At 37.0% G+C, this 14,569-nt stretch overlaps 1 protein-coding gene across 3 annotated transcripts in view; it reads right to left on the bottom strand.

Annotated features, from left to right (window-relative positions):
- Positions 1-9,127, bottom strand: part of bcar3 (BCAR3 adaptor protein, NSP family member) — a 43,127-nt gene extending 34,000 nt beyond the window's left edge. Inside the window, exons 1-2 of one of the 3 annotated variants that reach the window (XM_046872334.1) lie at positions 8,885-9,127; positions 2,547-2,871 (exon numbers count right to left, since the gene is read on the bottom strand). In XM_046872334.1, coding sequence (XP_046728290.1) covers positions 2,547-2,863 — 317 coding nt within the window. In that variant the 5' untranslated portion in view covers positions 2,864-2,871; positions 8,885-9,127. Of the gene's footprint in view, positions 1-2,546; positions 2,872-8,884 lie in introns of those variants that run through there. The other 2 variants (XM_046872333.1, XM_046872337.1) reach the window with 2 other exon arrangements.
- Between the last annotated feature and the right edge of the window lie 5,442 nt (positions 9,128-14,569).

Here is a 14,569-nt window from a genome sequence, read left to right as displayed (position 1 = left end):
ACATGGTAATAAGAGTGTAAACATGGTATGCAGGTATGTCCAACTGGAGTGTTGTTTTGATTGGGAGATTAACACTGTGACGACTGTATGATCCTGATAGAAGGATCATTGAAAGATAATAGAACTGTTAGAAAGAACAGTACTTTCTTTATTCATCAAGACTTTCTGGATTTCCGATAAGAGAGAGAAAGGGGAGTTTCATCCTGTTATCCTGTAAAATCTAACAATTGAGGCTTTATCCTTCTATCAGTTTCAACAGTTATTCTGGTGTAACCTGGCTGCATGTACTATTGGCATATTGTTTACAGTTTCTTTTTGAGTGTCTCACGAAATGCAATTGTGCAATTGTCAATGACGTGTGTAGTGCTGTGTAAAAAATTTGCTATACTGAAACATGCTAACAGTGTTTGTTTGACTGACCCACGCTGCTGCACTGACCTAAGAAAACCTGTGAGGCTATAACTAACATTACAGGAATTCTCTCTTATTTGATCCTAAATGGTCACTATACTGGTTGAATAAGATGTGTGTTGGTTGCTCTATGGTGCTCATTTAAAAAATAACTCAGATATGTCTTCTACATTCCGTTTCCTGTCTTAGGAATGTATATAACTTGCTGTTACTTGTGTGTAATAGATTTGGCCAAAAATTGCATCATTTAGAATATTCCTAGAGTTATGACTGATCTACTAATTTTAGACGCTTGATGAACAGCTTCCTGAATCTGGAAGCAAAATGGAACATAGTTTGATATCAGGTCCAGGACATGGTTTGTTTGTTAATTTGGTTATGTGCTTGTTTGTATTTATAGCTATTGATAGCTACAATGTATGGACAAGTGTTTGTGGACACCTGACCATCACACCCGAATGTCCTTGCTAAACAAACCCTTTTCCAAAGTCCCACTCACAGTCCAACCTCTACTCTTCTGAGTAGATTTTCCACTGCACTTTTAAAAGTGGCTGTGGGAATTTTTGCCCATTCAGCCAGAAGAGCATTAGTGAGGTCAGGCATTTATGTAGGGTGGGAAGGCCTGGGGCTACGGTCAGCATTCCATTTCATCCTAAAGGTGTGCAGGACACTCAAATTTCTCCACACTACCCTTTTGGTAAACCTTTATTTTATAGACCTCATAAAAATCCATATAATAACTTTTAAAGACTTTGATGAAAGCAACCAATATGATTTAAAATTTCTTTAGATTTGCACAATAAAATAAACTGTTACTGCATGTAGGAGCAGAAAAATACGTTTTCCAAAGGGTCAAAATTCATCTGCTTATAATCACAAAAATTCAGGATTGATAGAAAAATGTATAACAGGCCTGTAAAGTCTGTGAAGGTTTGATATGTAATCAGCACCATCTCACAAATGCAACCCCAAGAGAATTTGTATGAACTTCATATATATGAAATCCAGCAACATCACTCTTATGTGATATAATGGCTTTTAGATAAAGGTGTAGTGTATTTGGGCTGATTAGCCTATTCTTTAAATCTTAATTTTACACTTTTTGTAGACACTTCTACTTGCATACAGTATACACATTAACGTTCTAGCTTTTGTACAATAGGCCATTCTTGAAACATCTGATTTTGTAATTATTAGTTTTTTCAATTATGCATAATAAATATGTTTACCAGATCTCCTAATTAAGATCATGTTTAGGCTTCATGGCTAAAAAAGGAACGGAAAGAATAGAAATCCTACAACTTGCCAACTTTGTTCCACTGTGTCAATTAGCTGACTTAGGCTTCTATTTGTGTATGGGCTCAAACCTAATTTAGTGATATAACCCAGGCCTGTTTCTCATTTGCTTGGGTTTATTTCTTTCAAACACAATTTCATATTTAAGCAGAAATTAATGTAAAATGGGATTTCAAAACCTAGTTCATTCTAGTGCTTACTGAGACTATTGAGTCCAAACACAGTGGCAATTAAGCATTTTTATGACTTTAAACACAGAATGGAAAGATGTGTGATTTCCTACAGCTTGGTTTTTGTAAATGAATATATTTTCTGTCACCAATGTCAATATAAACAAGCTCATTCATCTTGTTTGTTGTTGACTTTTCTCTTGATTGCTGTTTTAATGATGGTGGTTGGGAAATCCTTTTAACACAACGCTACAAAATCTTCCCTATTTGTGCATTTGGTTTCATTGGGAGACTGTGACAGCCATAGAGTATGATCTACATTCTTTCTATTAGTCAAAGCTTTTAGTGAAACCTGTGGGTCAGGTTATCATGGTGGTTCCTTAAAAATAGTAAGTGCACCCAAAACAAGCCAGCAAAATTAGCCAATGTTTCTTAACCACTAATAATACCTACTCAATTTGTAAATGCAATTTGATTGGAAAGCACAGACTGGTAATGAATTCATTCTACCTAATCTTCTTTTTCTATGTACTTCCCTATTCTCCCAAAATATTTATTTCTGTCAAACACACACTCATGCACATTTCCTGTGATCCTTTACCATATATTTTCATTATGATGAAACTATATCTCTATAATAGACTGCTGGTTGTTAAATATTGCTGGTACCTTTGTACTGTGTAGTCCTCCCTCCATGTCTGAAAAGGATGGTTCTCTTCTATGATGTTTTGTATGAGTGGTGAAGAGGGCAGGCGGCAGCGTGTTGGGCGTTGAAGCGACCCGCACGTCTCCCACATCCTAGAATGAGCGGCAGCACCTCCCTTCTTTTTTCGAGGCAGGGTGCCATGGATAGAGATTCCCTGATAGCTAGTGGAAGGCACCTCTGTCATGCCAGAGCTCAGCAGGTCCATGGAGGAGGCCAAGGTGCACTGGCGACTAATATGCAGGTTTCGGGGCAGGCTGGCAAACTTCCCTTCAGCCATCATTCTCAGCTCTGTGAATGACATTGAAGAGAACAATACATCAGATAACAGGCATAAGTACTGATTTATTTCAGTCAGAGTTAGATGTTTTGTTGGTCTGCAACCACAATCAGATGCATGTGCTTTATACTTCCTGCATGAGTTTTAATATCTAAGCTTTGGTTTTTGTGGCTCTGGGGAAACACCTGCCTAAGCTGTCTCGCTGTTGGGTGTCATTTCCACTGGTGTTTAGTTGGACATATGAACAGGTAATATAGTGTTAATGAAAAAGCACATCTTATAGGTATCAAAATATGGTCACACTGGTGCTGTTTTGTTCCTAAAAGCAAAAAATAGGAGGCAAATGTACAAATGATCCTTTACTCCTATTACAGAGCTCTGACAGACTGAGTAATATGGCTGGTTAGAGGGGATTGTTTTAGACCACATGAGCAGCACATTTTCTCCAAAAAAACTGTTTACTTCAGCATTCCACAGCCTGCCTGTGGGACCACTAATTGGGCATAAAAGTGAGGCCTTATTTTTTGTACTTAACATTACACATGAGACAGACACATTTTACTTGCAGATCTACAGTCACAGTCTGATAACATCTCTACACTTGTTCTCACAAGTCCAACCACAAACGCCTTACTCACGTACGTATTTACAAAGATCCACAATACATACACAGAGTTTGTTTGTCTTCTTGTAAAAAAGAAAATGCAGAGCTAATCTGATCAGATTTATGATATTTCCCTTAAGTTTTTTTGCATTTAAAATGCAATCTTTGTCAATTTTGTGCATAAACATCTCATGTAAGGTCATGTTCACCTGTGCTTTTTGGCTCTCTATCTGTAATCTTTCCTTAGGATCTCAGCACTGAGATTGAAATGTGAATCTGCTGTGTGTTTTTGGTTGACAAAAACTTAGTTGTACATGCCATTCCCTAATTATCTACACCATTTCATGGAATTATTTAATAAGATTGGTGTGATTGGTTATATAGCTGTAATTAATTTCCAACACAAACAAATGTGTCTCACTAGCATTTGAAGAGCTCACTGTGATAATCAATCTACAGGACATTATTAGCGGGTTTATACCTCAGGCTTCCACATGAAATTAAGTGTATTTTGCTAGCCTATGAAATTATTTACACATCAGTTTAACACAGCAGCTGGTGGCATCTGGAGTTTTAGATTTTGTTTATTCCAACATTTAGTACAATATCTCCGTTCACTTATATCCTAAAAAGAACTTCATATCTAATGGGGGTTGAAACATACAACGTTTGTTTCAAACTAACAGATATTAATAAGCATTTGGTGTCTATTATTTTAAACCTGCATTACGATTAGGTACATATTCGACCTTATAAACAGTTTCGCATTGAATACAGTTTGCACTTGAGCTGGCATGGATTTCACAATTTTAGGGGCCATTTTAGATCAAATCCCTCAGAATGTTGTCTTAACATGTGCTTCAATAAAGGAGATTGAGGGAAGAGTCAGTATCACATTTACTTTACATTTACATAATGACTAAGAAATAGTGCACTTCCTTGAATATTAAATATTCAAGCTTAAAGAATGTTTCTTCCATTTTTTTTTTTTTCTAAAGCCTACAATTTCCTACAATTTCAATGTAGTCTTATACTTTTGGACCCTACTGTATATATGAATAATACAATAATGCCTATAATAGTTATATACAGGACCTTTAAATATATGCCAGCAAATTGAAAGCCACTGTTATTAATGAAATGTATGCACATATTTGCACCAGGTGAAAATTGTGGGTTTGTGATTTCCCTGCCCCAGACGCATACCGAGTCTTTGTGCATATTGATCCCGTTTAAGTGTAATGTTCACTCTACACAAATGCAGGCACACAAACACATCACAGAGATTGTGCTGCCACATGACCCTTTGTCCTTTTGTGAGTGTGTGTGTGTGTGTGTGTGTGTGTGTTTGAAACTCAATCTCCGAACATGACAAGTCCTCTCTTATAGCTCTGATGTTAACTCATGATCTCATTGCAACCAAAGGCAGATTCCAGCCTGACATTAGACCAGTTTGTTTCACCAGTGCTATCATTCCCCTGTTTCGATGCAACACCTTTCATTTTATAGGCTATTATTTTTTCATTATTAAATACAGTTATGGGATCTTTACAATCACTGATTGAAACAGAAAGATCACATTATTTCTTAAATCTCAATTTTATCATGCTGCACATTAAATGTACCTTTTCTATTCACTCTCCTGAAGAGGTTCCTGTTCCTAATTGCTTTTTTTTTAGCTTGGCATGTATCCTACCATATCACTTAATCCTGATGGGAGGTATATGACCAAGAATACTATACACAATCTAAAGACCACAGCTCTGTGTTTACACATCAGACTTGTACACCTGGAGCACCTGAAGTGTCCGGAGCCTTGAAATGCAACACCCCATTCACTCCTACCACTTTTCATGTGGTGTGGCTCAGGTAGCTTATGGTGACATCCCTAGATCTATGTGAGTGATCTCTGACCAATGATTATGGCTGGTTAGAAATCCCCTGCAGTATTATCACCTCTTTTTCCATGCATACAGTCCTGTAGGCTCAAATGCCCTGTACATAATCAATGAACCATTTGCTGGCATTAAATAAGAACCGCCTACTTCCTGAGCTGAGTTTAGAAAATAGAGAACAAGGTTTTGCAATAGAAGCAAGATAGCAACAGCAAAAAAAAGATATCTTCTATGTGTTCCTGGACATGATAGCTATATATGAGTCAGAGCTATGCTGTATTACTCATTTGATCCAGTATCATCAAGATTGTGACAAGAGAAGGTGAGCAACAGGATAGCTCACGTCCTCACACCTACTTAACAGGGATCATCTCAGTATGACTGAAACGCCATGACAGTGTTCATAAATATTAAGAATGAGTACTGGCTCTTAACCTTTATCCAAAACACTGACTTACCTGCTCTTACAACACATTCCTATTGTAAGCAGTACACACCGAATGCCCTGCATGCCTGAAACGTACAGTAATTAAGTTTTTTTTCGCCACTGGAATGCAGTGTGGGTCAAGCACCATGCTTTATATAACCGTAGGCTGGTATCTGAGATGGCGCTGCCCAGAGGACTTTTCACTGTGTGTGGCAGAGAGACAGCTGTTGTCTTTAAGAATGCAGCTCAGAATTACACTAACTTTGCAAAAATTGCAACATTTGCTTTTAAAATAAATCTCTATCCTTCTCTTCACTCCTCTTCCCTTTTGAGCTCACTTTTCTGCCTTAAAAAGACATCTGTTTGTTCCTGACATCATCCTTTGCACTATGCACACACAGAGGTGTACATACTTTGTTATTTGAGTGCATTTGCATTTTACAGAGAAATCAACAAATGATCAATATGAGCCAATGTCTTGCCCTCTTTCTTGATTCTTACAGGGATTAGTTGGATAAAACAAGGCTGGTATTATCTTCTCATGCAGGGATTTGATTAGCAATAATAACAGACCATGACTAGGTCACATTATGAACTTCACACAAATCAGAATCTTCTTTGCAGTATAAACAGCTTCCAGAGAACACTGAGACATTGACAAACACTAAGGCGCATGCACCAAAAGGTTAAATACATGAAGGAGGAGAAAATTCAGTGTATTTCAAAACAACAAGTTCACCATTCTCAACCTCTGTCCTCTCACGGCCCATCTAACCCCCCACGGGAGCTGGTGGGAATCTTGTGAATAATGCAGTTCTGTTTTAATTAATTCAAACCTGCTCACTAGGGACAAAAGCCTGGGTGAGTGTGTGGGTTTAAAGAGCTCTCAGGCCAGAGTCATGCATCAAGCAAGACAGACTGAAAGAGGAAAACAGTAGAGTTCAGACTGACATAACAGCAGATCAAATCCATAAGAATAAAGCTAATACTTTTCACCAGTGGTTTATCTTGGGAAATTAATTCTAACATTGAATTATTTTGTACAACAGCTTTTATGCAGAGCTTTATCTACTAATGTTATCCTGATCCCTATTACAAGACTCAAACATGTTTCTTTGGCAGCCTTATTGGATATGATTTTATAATTTTCTATTTTAGTAACTTAGATGTGATTAAGATTCTACTCTGTTATGCAAAAAGGGGTCAGAAAGATTAGAAGATAAGACTATAAATGTGCTAGAAGGTAAATTTGAAACAATGTAATGACAAGTCTTGTGTCAAGTCAAGAAGCTTTTATTGTCATTTCAACCATATATAGCTGATGCAGCACAGTGAAATGAGACAAGGTTTCTCCAGAACACTGGTGCTACATAAAACACTGGTGCTACATAAAACCTATATATACAACAGCTACATCACACAACATAAAACAACAGAACACAGAGCAAGGACTAAAGTTGTCCTTGCCACATAAAGTGCATCATGTGCAACTGAGTGCAAACAGTGCAAAACAAAAAACAGTGCAAACAGACAATACAGGACAGTGTGGGACATAGACACAAAGCACATAATAGCTCTGACCAGTAAACCTACTGTATAATATGTTAAACATCACAATGTGCAAAAGAGAACTATAAACAAGAGTGCATTTGTGAACATAACTACAATGTCGTGCAAAAACAGCATGAGCAACAATCAAGGGGTGTGAAAACAGCATAATAGTATAATATGTTTATAATATAATATGGGTGGTGCTGAAGACATGGATGTGTATGAATTTAAATAAGTATTGAGTGTGTGTTTGAGTTCAGGTTGTAACAGTTCAGTAACACACAGTTGAGTGTGTGTGTGTGTGTGTGTGTGTGTGTGTGTGTGTGAGATTTGTACATTTCAGTTCTGATGGTTTGAAGAAAAAAACTGTCAGTCTGATGGTAGGAGAGTGAAGAGTGTGTGAGGGGTGTGTGTGGTTGTTCACAATGCTGCTGGCTTTGCAGATGCAGTGTGTGTTGTAAATGTGTACGATAGAGTGGAGTGGACCTAGCATTTTCCAAAGCCAGTGATACACTGGCACAAGAGACAAAGACAAAGACATTACTAAAAAAAAATCACCAATAAAATTGTCATCATGATAAGCATCACCATAGAGATTTCCATATATATCATATATATCACTTCAGGCACAGTCATAGTTTTCACTATGGACATCACTTTAGACATTTTTATAGATATTAACACACACACACACACACACACACACACACAAGCAGAGCTGTGAACACCGCACTTCCTCTGCTAAATGTAGTCAAGATCACATGTGACATGCCTGTTTGTTCATCCCTACATAACCGTGTATCCACAGCAAACTAATTAACAAATGCTAGGACTGGCTTTCATAAAAACAAAATGCAAGCAGACCCCCCAGCATAATTCCAAAGTCCTCAACAGCAAGTTTTGACAAGTTACTGCCGACTGCAAACATTGCATTGTGTTTGGAGTCTTTAACACTAAATGACACCGAAAATACATGTCATGAATCCTTGCTTTTGTTTAGAAGTGTTTAGCAGGGTTTTGTGAGAGGACATGGGTATCTCTAAGCCCCCCTGCCCCCAATCCCCCCCCTTTTTTTTTTTTTTTGCTGCTGAAATGATGCATCCCACAGTGTCTCAAACAGGGCATGAGGAAAGCCAAGAGATGGGAAACATATCTGTCACAAAGTTATTAAAACTCACAGTGGTGTCTGCCAGTCTGGTCGTCTGGAGTGCATGCACATGCACACACACACACACACACACACACACACACACACACACACACACACACACACACACTGAACCTGCAGCCACTGCCTCTAGGACATTCATAAATCCAGGCAAAGACACAAACTAGGCATTACAACACAACAACAGTCAGAAACTGGATTCATGTTTTATGCCTGCTTATCTGTCCACCATTAAACTGCATGTAATTAAATGTAAAATGATCTGGATTAAATTATTTGACATTTGTAATCAATTATATGATTTAAATATTAAATTCCCTTGTATTTAAAATACAACTAAAACATCCGAATCATTTAATTAAAAAACTTAGATCCTTACCTGTCTAAACGTCAACTGGAATATCCGGGTAAACAGACAGATGTGTATTTTTTCTCTCTGTCACAGCTCCATTACATTATAAACTAGTGCAAAACATCCAATGACAAGACTAATGAACACTCCAAACAGCTTTCACCTTTCCTACAAACACTCCTGCTCTGCTGCCAGTGGCCTCACGCTATGAGCTGTGCCAGTGATTTTCTCTTTAGGTGTCTTACGATCTCTCTCTCCCTCTCTCTCACTCTCTGTGTTCCCCCTCAGGGGAGTGATTTAGGATTTCCCAGACACACCCTCAACATTGGGCAGAACTTGAGGAGTCGACTCTCTCCCGCCCAGTCAGCTTGGCCGGCCCCTGCCCCCAAGTCTGTCACTTAGTATGTGTGTTTGTGTATGTCGTCATGTCAGTGGCCTCGAACATAATCTTTAGTTGTGTGTAACTATGCATTTATTACAGCACAGCTTCTGTTGAACTATGATTAATAATTTGTTTAATTTCTACTGCTACCTAATGCAATCCAAAGTAAAGCCAAAGAGCCTAAATAACTGAATGTGGGCAAATAAAGCACAGGAGCAGTGGGGGGAGCAGATTGAGTTCTCTTGTTGTTTGTGGAAAGCACACTTTCCCCTCTCTTTGTCCTCAGATTCCTCCTCATTGTCTGTAGAATGATAACAAACAGAGCTACGATCTTCCCTTCCTGCCTGTAGTGGTCTTGAATGAGACAAGAAAACAGAAGGAGGAGGAGAGCAGATGCAGGTACTTTGCTTTTCTGCCCCTTCTTTATTATGTCAACATCTCTAAAGTCTGAGTTCAAATCACATCATTGCTAAGTTATCACTGATGGGCCTTTGCTTAATTGCGTAAAACAACATCACTGTAAGTTGCTTTGGATGAGAATGTTTGCCAAATACTTGCTTGAAACTACTATGCCATGAAGAAAACATTTTAAAATAGTGGGATAAAGACTTGATATTTGATATTTTATATATTTTTATATTTTACATAGCTTATTGTATTTATTGATCTGCCTTCTTTTTTTCCTTGTTTTATTTCTTTCCCCCATCCTATTCCCTCGTGCCGGTCAGTCGTAAGCATTTCACTGCATGTCATATTCTGTATGTATGTGTATGTGACAAAAATCATTTTGATTTGATTTGATTTGATTTGATATTATATCTCCTTAACAAACATTTAATGGGGTAAAATGTTATACTGTATGTATTTGTTTGGTGGATATAAACCAAATATTCTTTCCTTTTGGATGGATAGGTGCGCTAATACTATAACTTTCTCCACTAATACATCATAATCAATCCCATTATCACTGTATTCACTGTTTATGCATTCAGACATAACCCCATGACCCTGATCCTGCTCCCCTTCCCATCTCTCCACCTCCCACATACCAAACTGTTCTGGGATCCACAAATGTTCGGAATCTCTGATATATTTATTTACAGAGTAGTGTTTTTACTCACATTCATATTCATGTTGAGTTTGAATATTGCTGAATTACAGTATATATAGTTATAGATTATATCAATACAATTATTTGGTCACTGGTCATTTGAATGCATGGATTTACTGAAATACTTCAAGAAAGAAAAAGTTTTAAGAATAGAAAGTTTTATGGCTGCAAAACTTATTATATGGCTGCAATAGCCATCCTACTTTACATATCTATGTAATTTATTTTACAGTTAGATGGGTCCCAGTCTGTGAAAACTTAGAACCCCCACTTAAGCTGTAACAGTAGATATGTTCTCAATATACTCATTACTATATGTAGCATTTGTCAGACAATATCAGACTGAAAACATCTGGATAAAGATGAATCTTCTTATGTTACCGCCTTGACTCCATAAAGTCCCATAACTCATTTTGATCAGTCAGGTGGAGACACGTTCAAAAAGATTTGTAGCAGCGATGATAATATCAAACTACTCCTGTGATAGCATGCATTTAAAACAAAAATTCACATTTCTTCCACAACTCCTACAATAAAGGATGAATGTTATGAAGAGGTGAGTTAAGGTGATGAGTCAGCGGCTGCAGCTGCTAGCCTGTTGCACCCTGATGTGACCATACCTGTGAGGGACAGTCTACAGGTATTCATTTCTCCCCCATTCAATGCTTTAATCTGATAAATTGTATCTCCTTAGGAACCTGAACCCTGAACCAGAGTGCTTGGACAGTCCACCTGCAAGCCCTCTAGCAATTTATTCCAAAATCGTGGGTGGGCAGTGGGGGTACAGCAGACACTGTCCTTACTTCACTGTCCTTACTTCATTCTAACCTCAGTGGTATTACTATATAAAGGAATTTATGCCACATTTAAAATAAATGCAATGCAATGGAATTGCTTTAAACTGTTTCATGTCATGAATACCTGCCTTAAATAGCTGTCTCCTTGCTTAACCAATTAAGTGAAAAGCGATGAATAAGGAACAATTTCATTAAGGTGTGTGTGTTTTATGAAAAAAAAAAATGAATGGTGTGATGATAAATGTTGTTACATATATATAATCTTAATAATTTATTTGTTATTTTATAGTTTATTCAGTATTGGGGACTGATTATGTAGTATGTCTGTCATAGAAGTCCCTGTTAATGAGCTGTTACTAAATAAAAAATAATCTATAAACTTATGTACACTGCAGCTGTTGCAGACTGTGCAACAGTTTATTTCCACAAGCCATCAGGCTTCTCAATACACAGAAATGAAACAGAACTCTCACACAAACACACACACACACACTCACTCAAATGTGTGTTACCGAACTGTACAATTTGATGGGCTTAACACTTAACACACACTCATCACTCATCTCAATCCATTCCACCACCATTCATTTATTTATTATTTATTATTCTCAACCGTACCACACTCTTAACTGCTGTTTTTTGCACATTTATCATTTATCACTGTATTATACTGTTTACATGCTGTTTTTTGCACCTTCGACTGCTGCTGTATTTTTGCACTACATTGTTCTGTTTATATTCACTTCCGGGGAATAGTTTTTAGTTTGTATAGTTTTTTACAGTCTTCTCGTACAGTACTGTATAATCCAGTATACAGTAGGTTTACTGGTCAGCGCTATATTGGGTTTTGTGTCTTGTCTTGTGACGTCTGTCTGCACTGTCTGTCTGCACTGTTTGCACTAGGTTGCACTCGATGCACTTTATGTAGCTTGTGTTGTTGCTCTATGTTGTTTGTTTGTTGTTGTTTAGTGTAGCACCAGGGTTCCGGAGGAACATTGTCTCGTTTTTACTGTGTACTGTGTACCACTATGTATAGTAGAAATGACAATAAAAGCCTCTTGACTTGACTTGAAATAGAAAAAAAAAACCTTTTTATTATAAAAAAGGAATCAACACAGTCTGAACAAATACATTAAATAATTCAACAGCATTAAAGGAACATGAATGATGTAATTGTCAAGTAGCTCATTGGATTTCACTAAATACTGCGTACTAATGACACTTCAGTCTAACATGAACACTGCAGCACTGTGCCACAATGACATACACTCAATGTTAGATAAGTAATTACCTCGAAATGATAATGGGGTAATAAGTAATGGTTTAGTAGACAGTTCAAAGACTTGTGGAGATACATTAAAAGGATTGCAGATCAATTTGGAATGTTTTAGGACACTAAATTGACTAAACTTTTTTGGTCTAGTTATGCATTGAACTCAAAAGCAAACCTTAAAGAGTCTAAGATGTATACATATATGACTCACTTTCTGTAATTACATTATATTTAAGCATTTCACGCAGACCACGTCTCTGGAATCTCCCTATCACTAATTAACGCTGAGTCACTAATTCGAATCTGTTATCTGCTTTGGATTACTCATTTCTTTTGCCAAAGCTTAACAGTGTCAATCAGGCAGAACAAGTACAAGCGGAAGTCTGTTTCTACTAAACACGCCTTCCTGTGATGCCTCTCACCATCTCCTTCTGCGTGTTTTCCTTTCAGGGAGGAAACTCATGGTTTGTGCGCCGCCCAAGGCTAAAGGAAAGAGCAATTTGTCGGGATCACATAATGTAAACTGTACGGCTATTTTTGTGAAATGCCACATTTCACAATTTTAAATCATTGGTGTGACAGATATTATTTTCAGCTCAAAATAATTCCTATTTCCTGATAAAACACTGTATTTTAATCAAACTTTAAAGATATCATTACTGCCGGCATTAACATTTTTAATCTAAAGTTTATTATTATTATTATTTATCATATCATTTATTATATATTTTTTTGCATTTAATCTATCTACATAAAAAATAAAATAATAATATGCCCTTTTTTAAGTTAAAAACTGAAGCAGTTACTTGACTTTAACTTTGCTTCTCATGGTGATACAGTGTGGAATAAGTTCTTTATGGCAAGTGTTTTTCACCAGGAAGAAATGACAGCTCACATGACTAACATAACTGAACATCATCCTCCCTCTCACATTACAACAGTGCTGTCAGCAGGTTTAGGTCTAGTGGTCTAGCTACTATCCACACATGGTGTTCATGGTGATGGACAGAAAAGCCAGGAGCATAGTAATACATTTAACAGTGCTCACTTTTAGAGCTGATACATAGACAGAGTGGGACAAGCTGACCCTATATGGTCAGAGGCCATGCTGATTCAGAAACAGGATAACTATGACCTATGCTGCTCAATGAACAGTTGAAAAGATTGATGTCAGTGTCAGCACGAGTGAAATCAGTCGGCATGCTGAGTATCCAAGTCTACATATGTGACCTTGGTTACTTTACGACTGTTATCTATGTTTTCCAAAGACTAATATCCTACATACAGAAGTGACATTTCTCAAATAAACACAAGTGTCTGCTGAAGGTAGCTGCAGTGGCCTTTATAATAAAATGTAAAACTAATAGCTGAGATAAATGTTCTGAATATGCTAAATAAATTACTGTGATATTTGTGCTGATATCTGATATGAAAAACAAACTAATGCATTCTGGTCCAATGCCAGATAGTAGTAAAAGTTATCATCACCCTTTTATTGATTCATTTTCAACAGCCACTTTATCATAATCAGGAGGACGGGGATTTAGAACCAATCCTGGGAAACTGGAAAATTCACCATGTTTGAAACACCAATCCTTCATAGGGCACCATGTATACACATTCTCACACATTCACACCTAATAAAATTTTACCCTGAAGAAATCAAATAGTTTTGGATATTGGGAGGAAACCCAAGAACCCAGAATTAACCCACATGAACATGAAAGGAATATGAACAGAAAGCCCACAGCTCATGATCAAACAGCTCATCATTCTTGAGCTGAGGGTTGGCAGTGCCACACAGCACAATCATACCCTAATAATGCTATGGTTATAAAACTAATTTGTTTATGCTTTTGATTATTTATCAACTCAACTAACTATGCAAAATTTTTGGCTGAAATGTTTCCTTTAAATGTGCTATATGAGTAATTAAACACACTACTGGCAAATATTTGTTGTTTCATCACCGTCTATGGTGGTTTTTGTGTAATTGATATATATAGCTAAATTCAAGGTAAAGTGTCTCCTCTAAACTGTCAAAAATCAACTATACTTTTTTGTACAGAAATGATTTTCATAGTATTTAAATTAATAAATGTTAGCATTTATGATTTAATGTACATATTTATGTACTTTTGATCAACCC

Source organism: Silurus meridionalis, chromosome 17 (genome assembly GCF_014805685.1).
Source record: "Silurus meridionalis isolate SWU-2019-XX chromosome 17, ASM1480568v1, whole genome shotgun sequence".
NCBI lineage: Eukaryota > Metazoa > Chordata > Actinopteri > Siluriformes > Siluridae > Silurus > Silurus meridionalis.
Note: the sequence above shows the minus strand (reverse complement) of the source record. Positions and strands in the feature narration are given on the sequence as shown.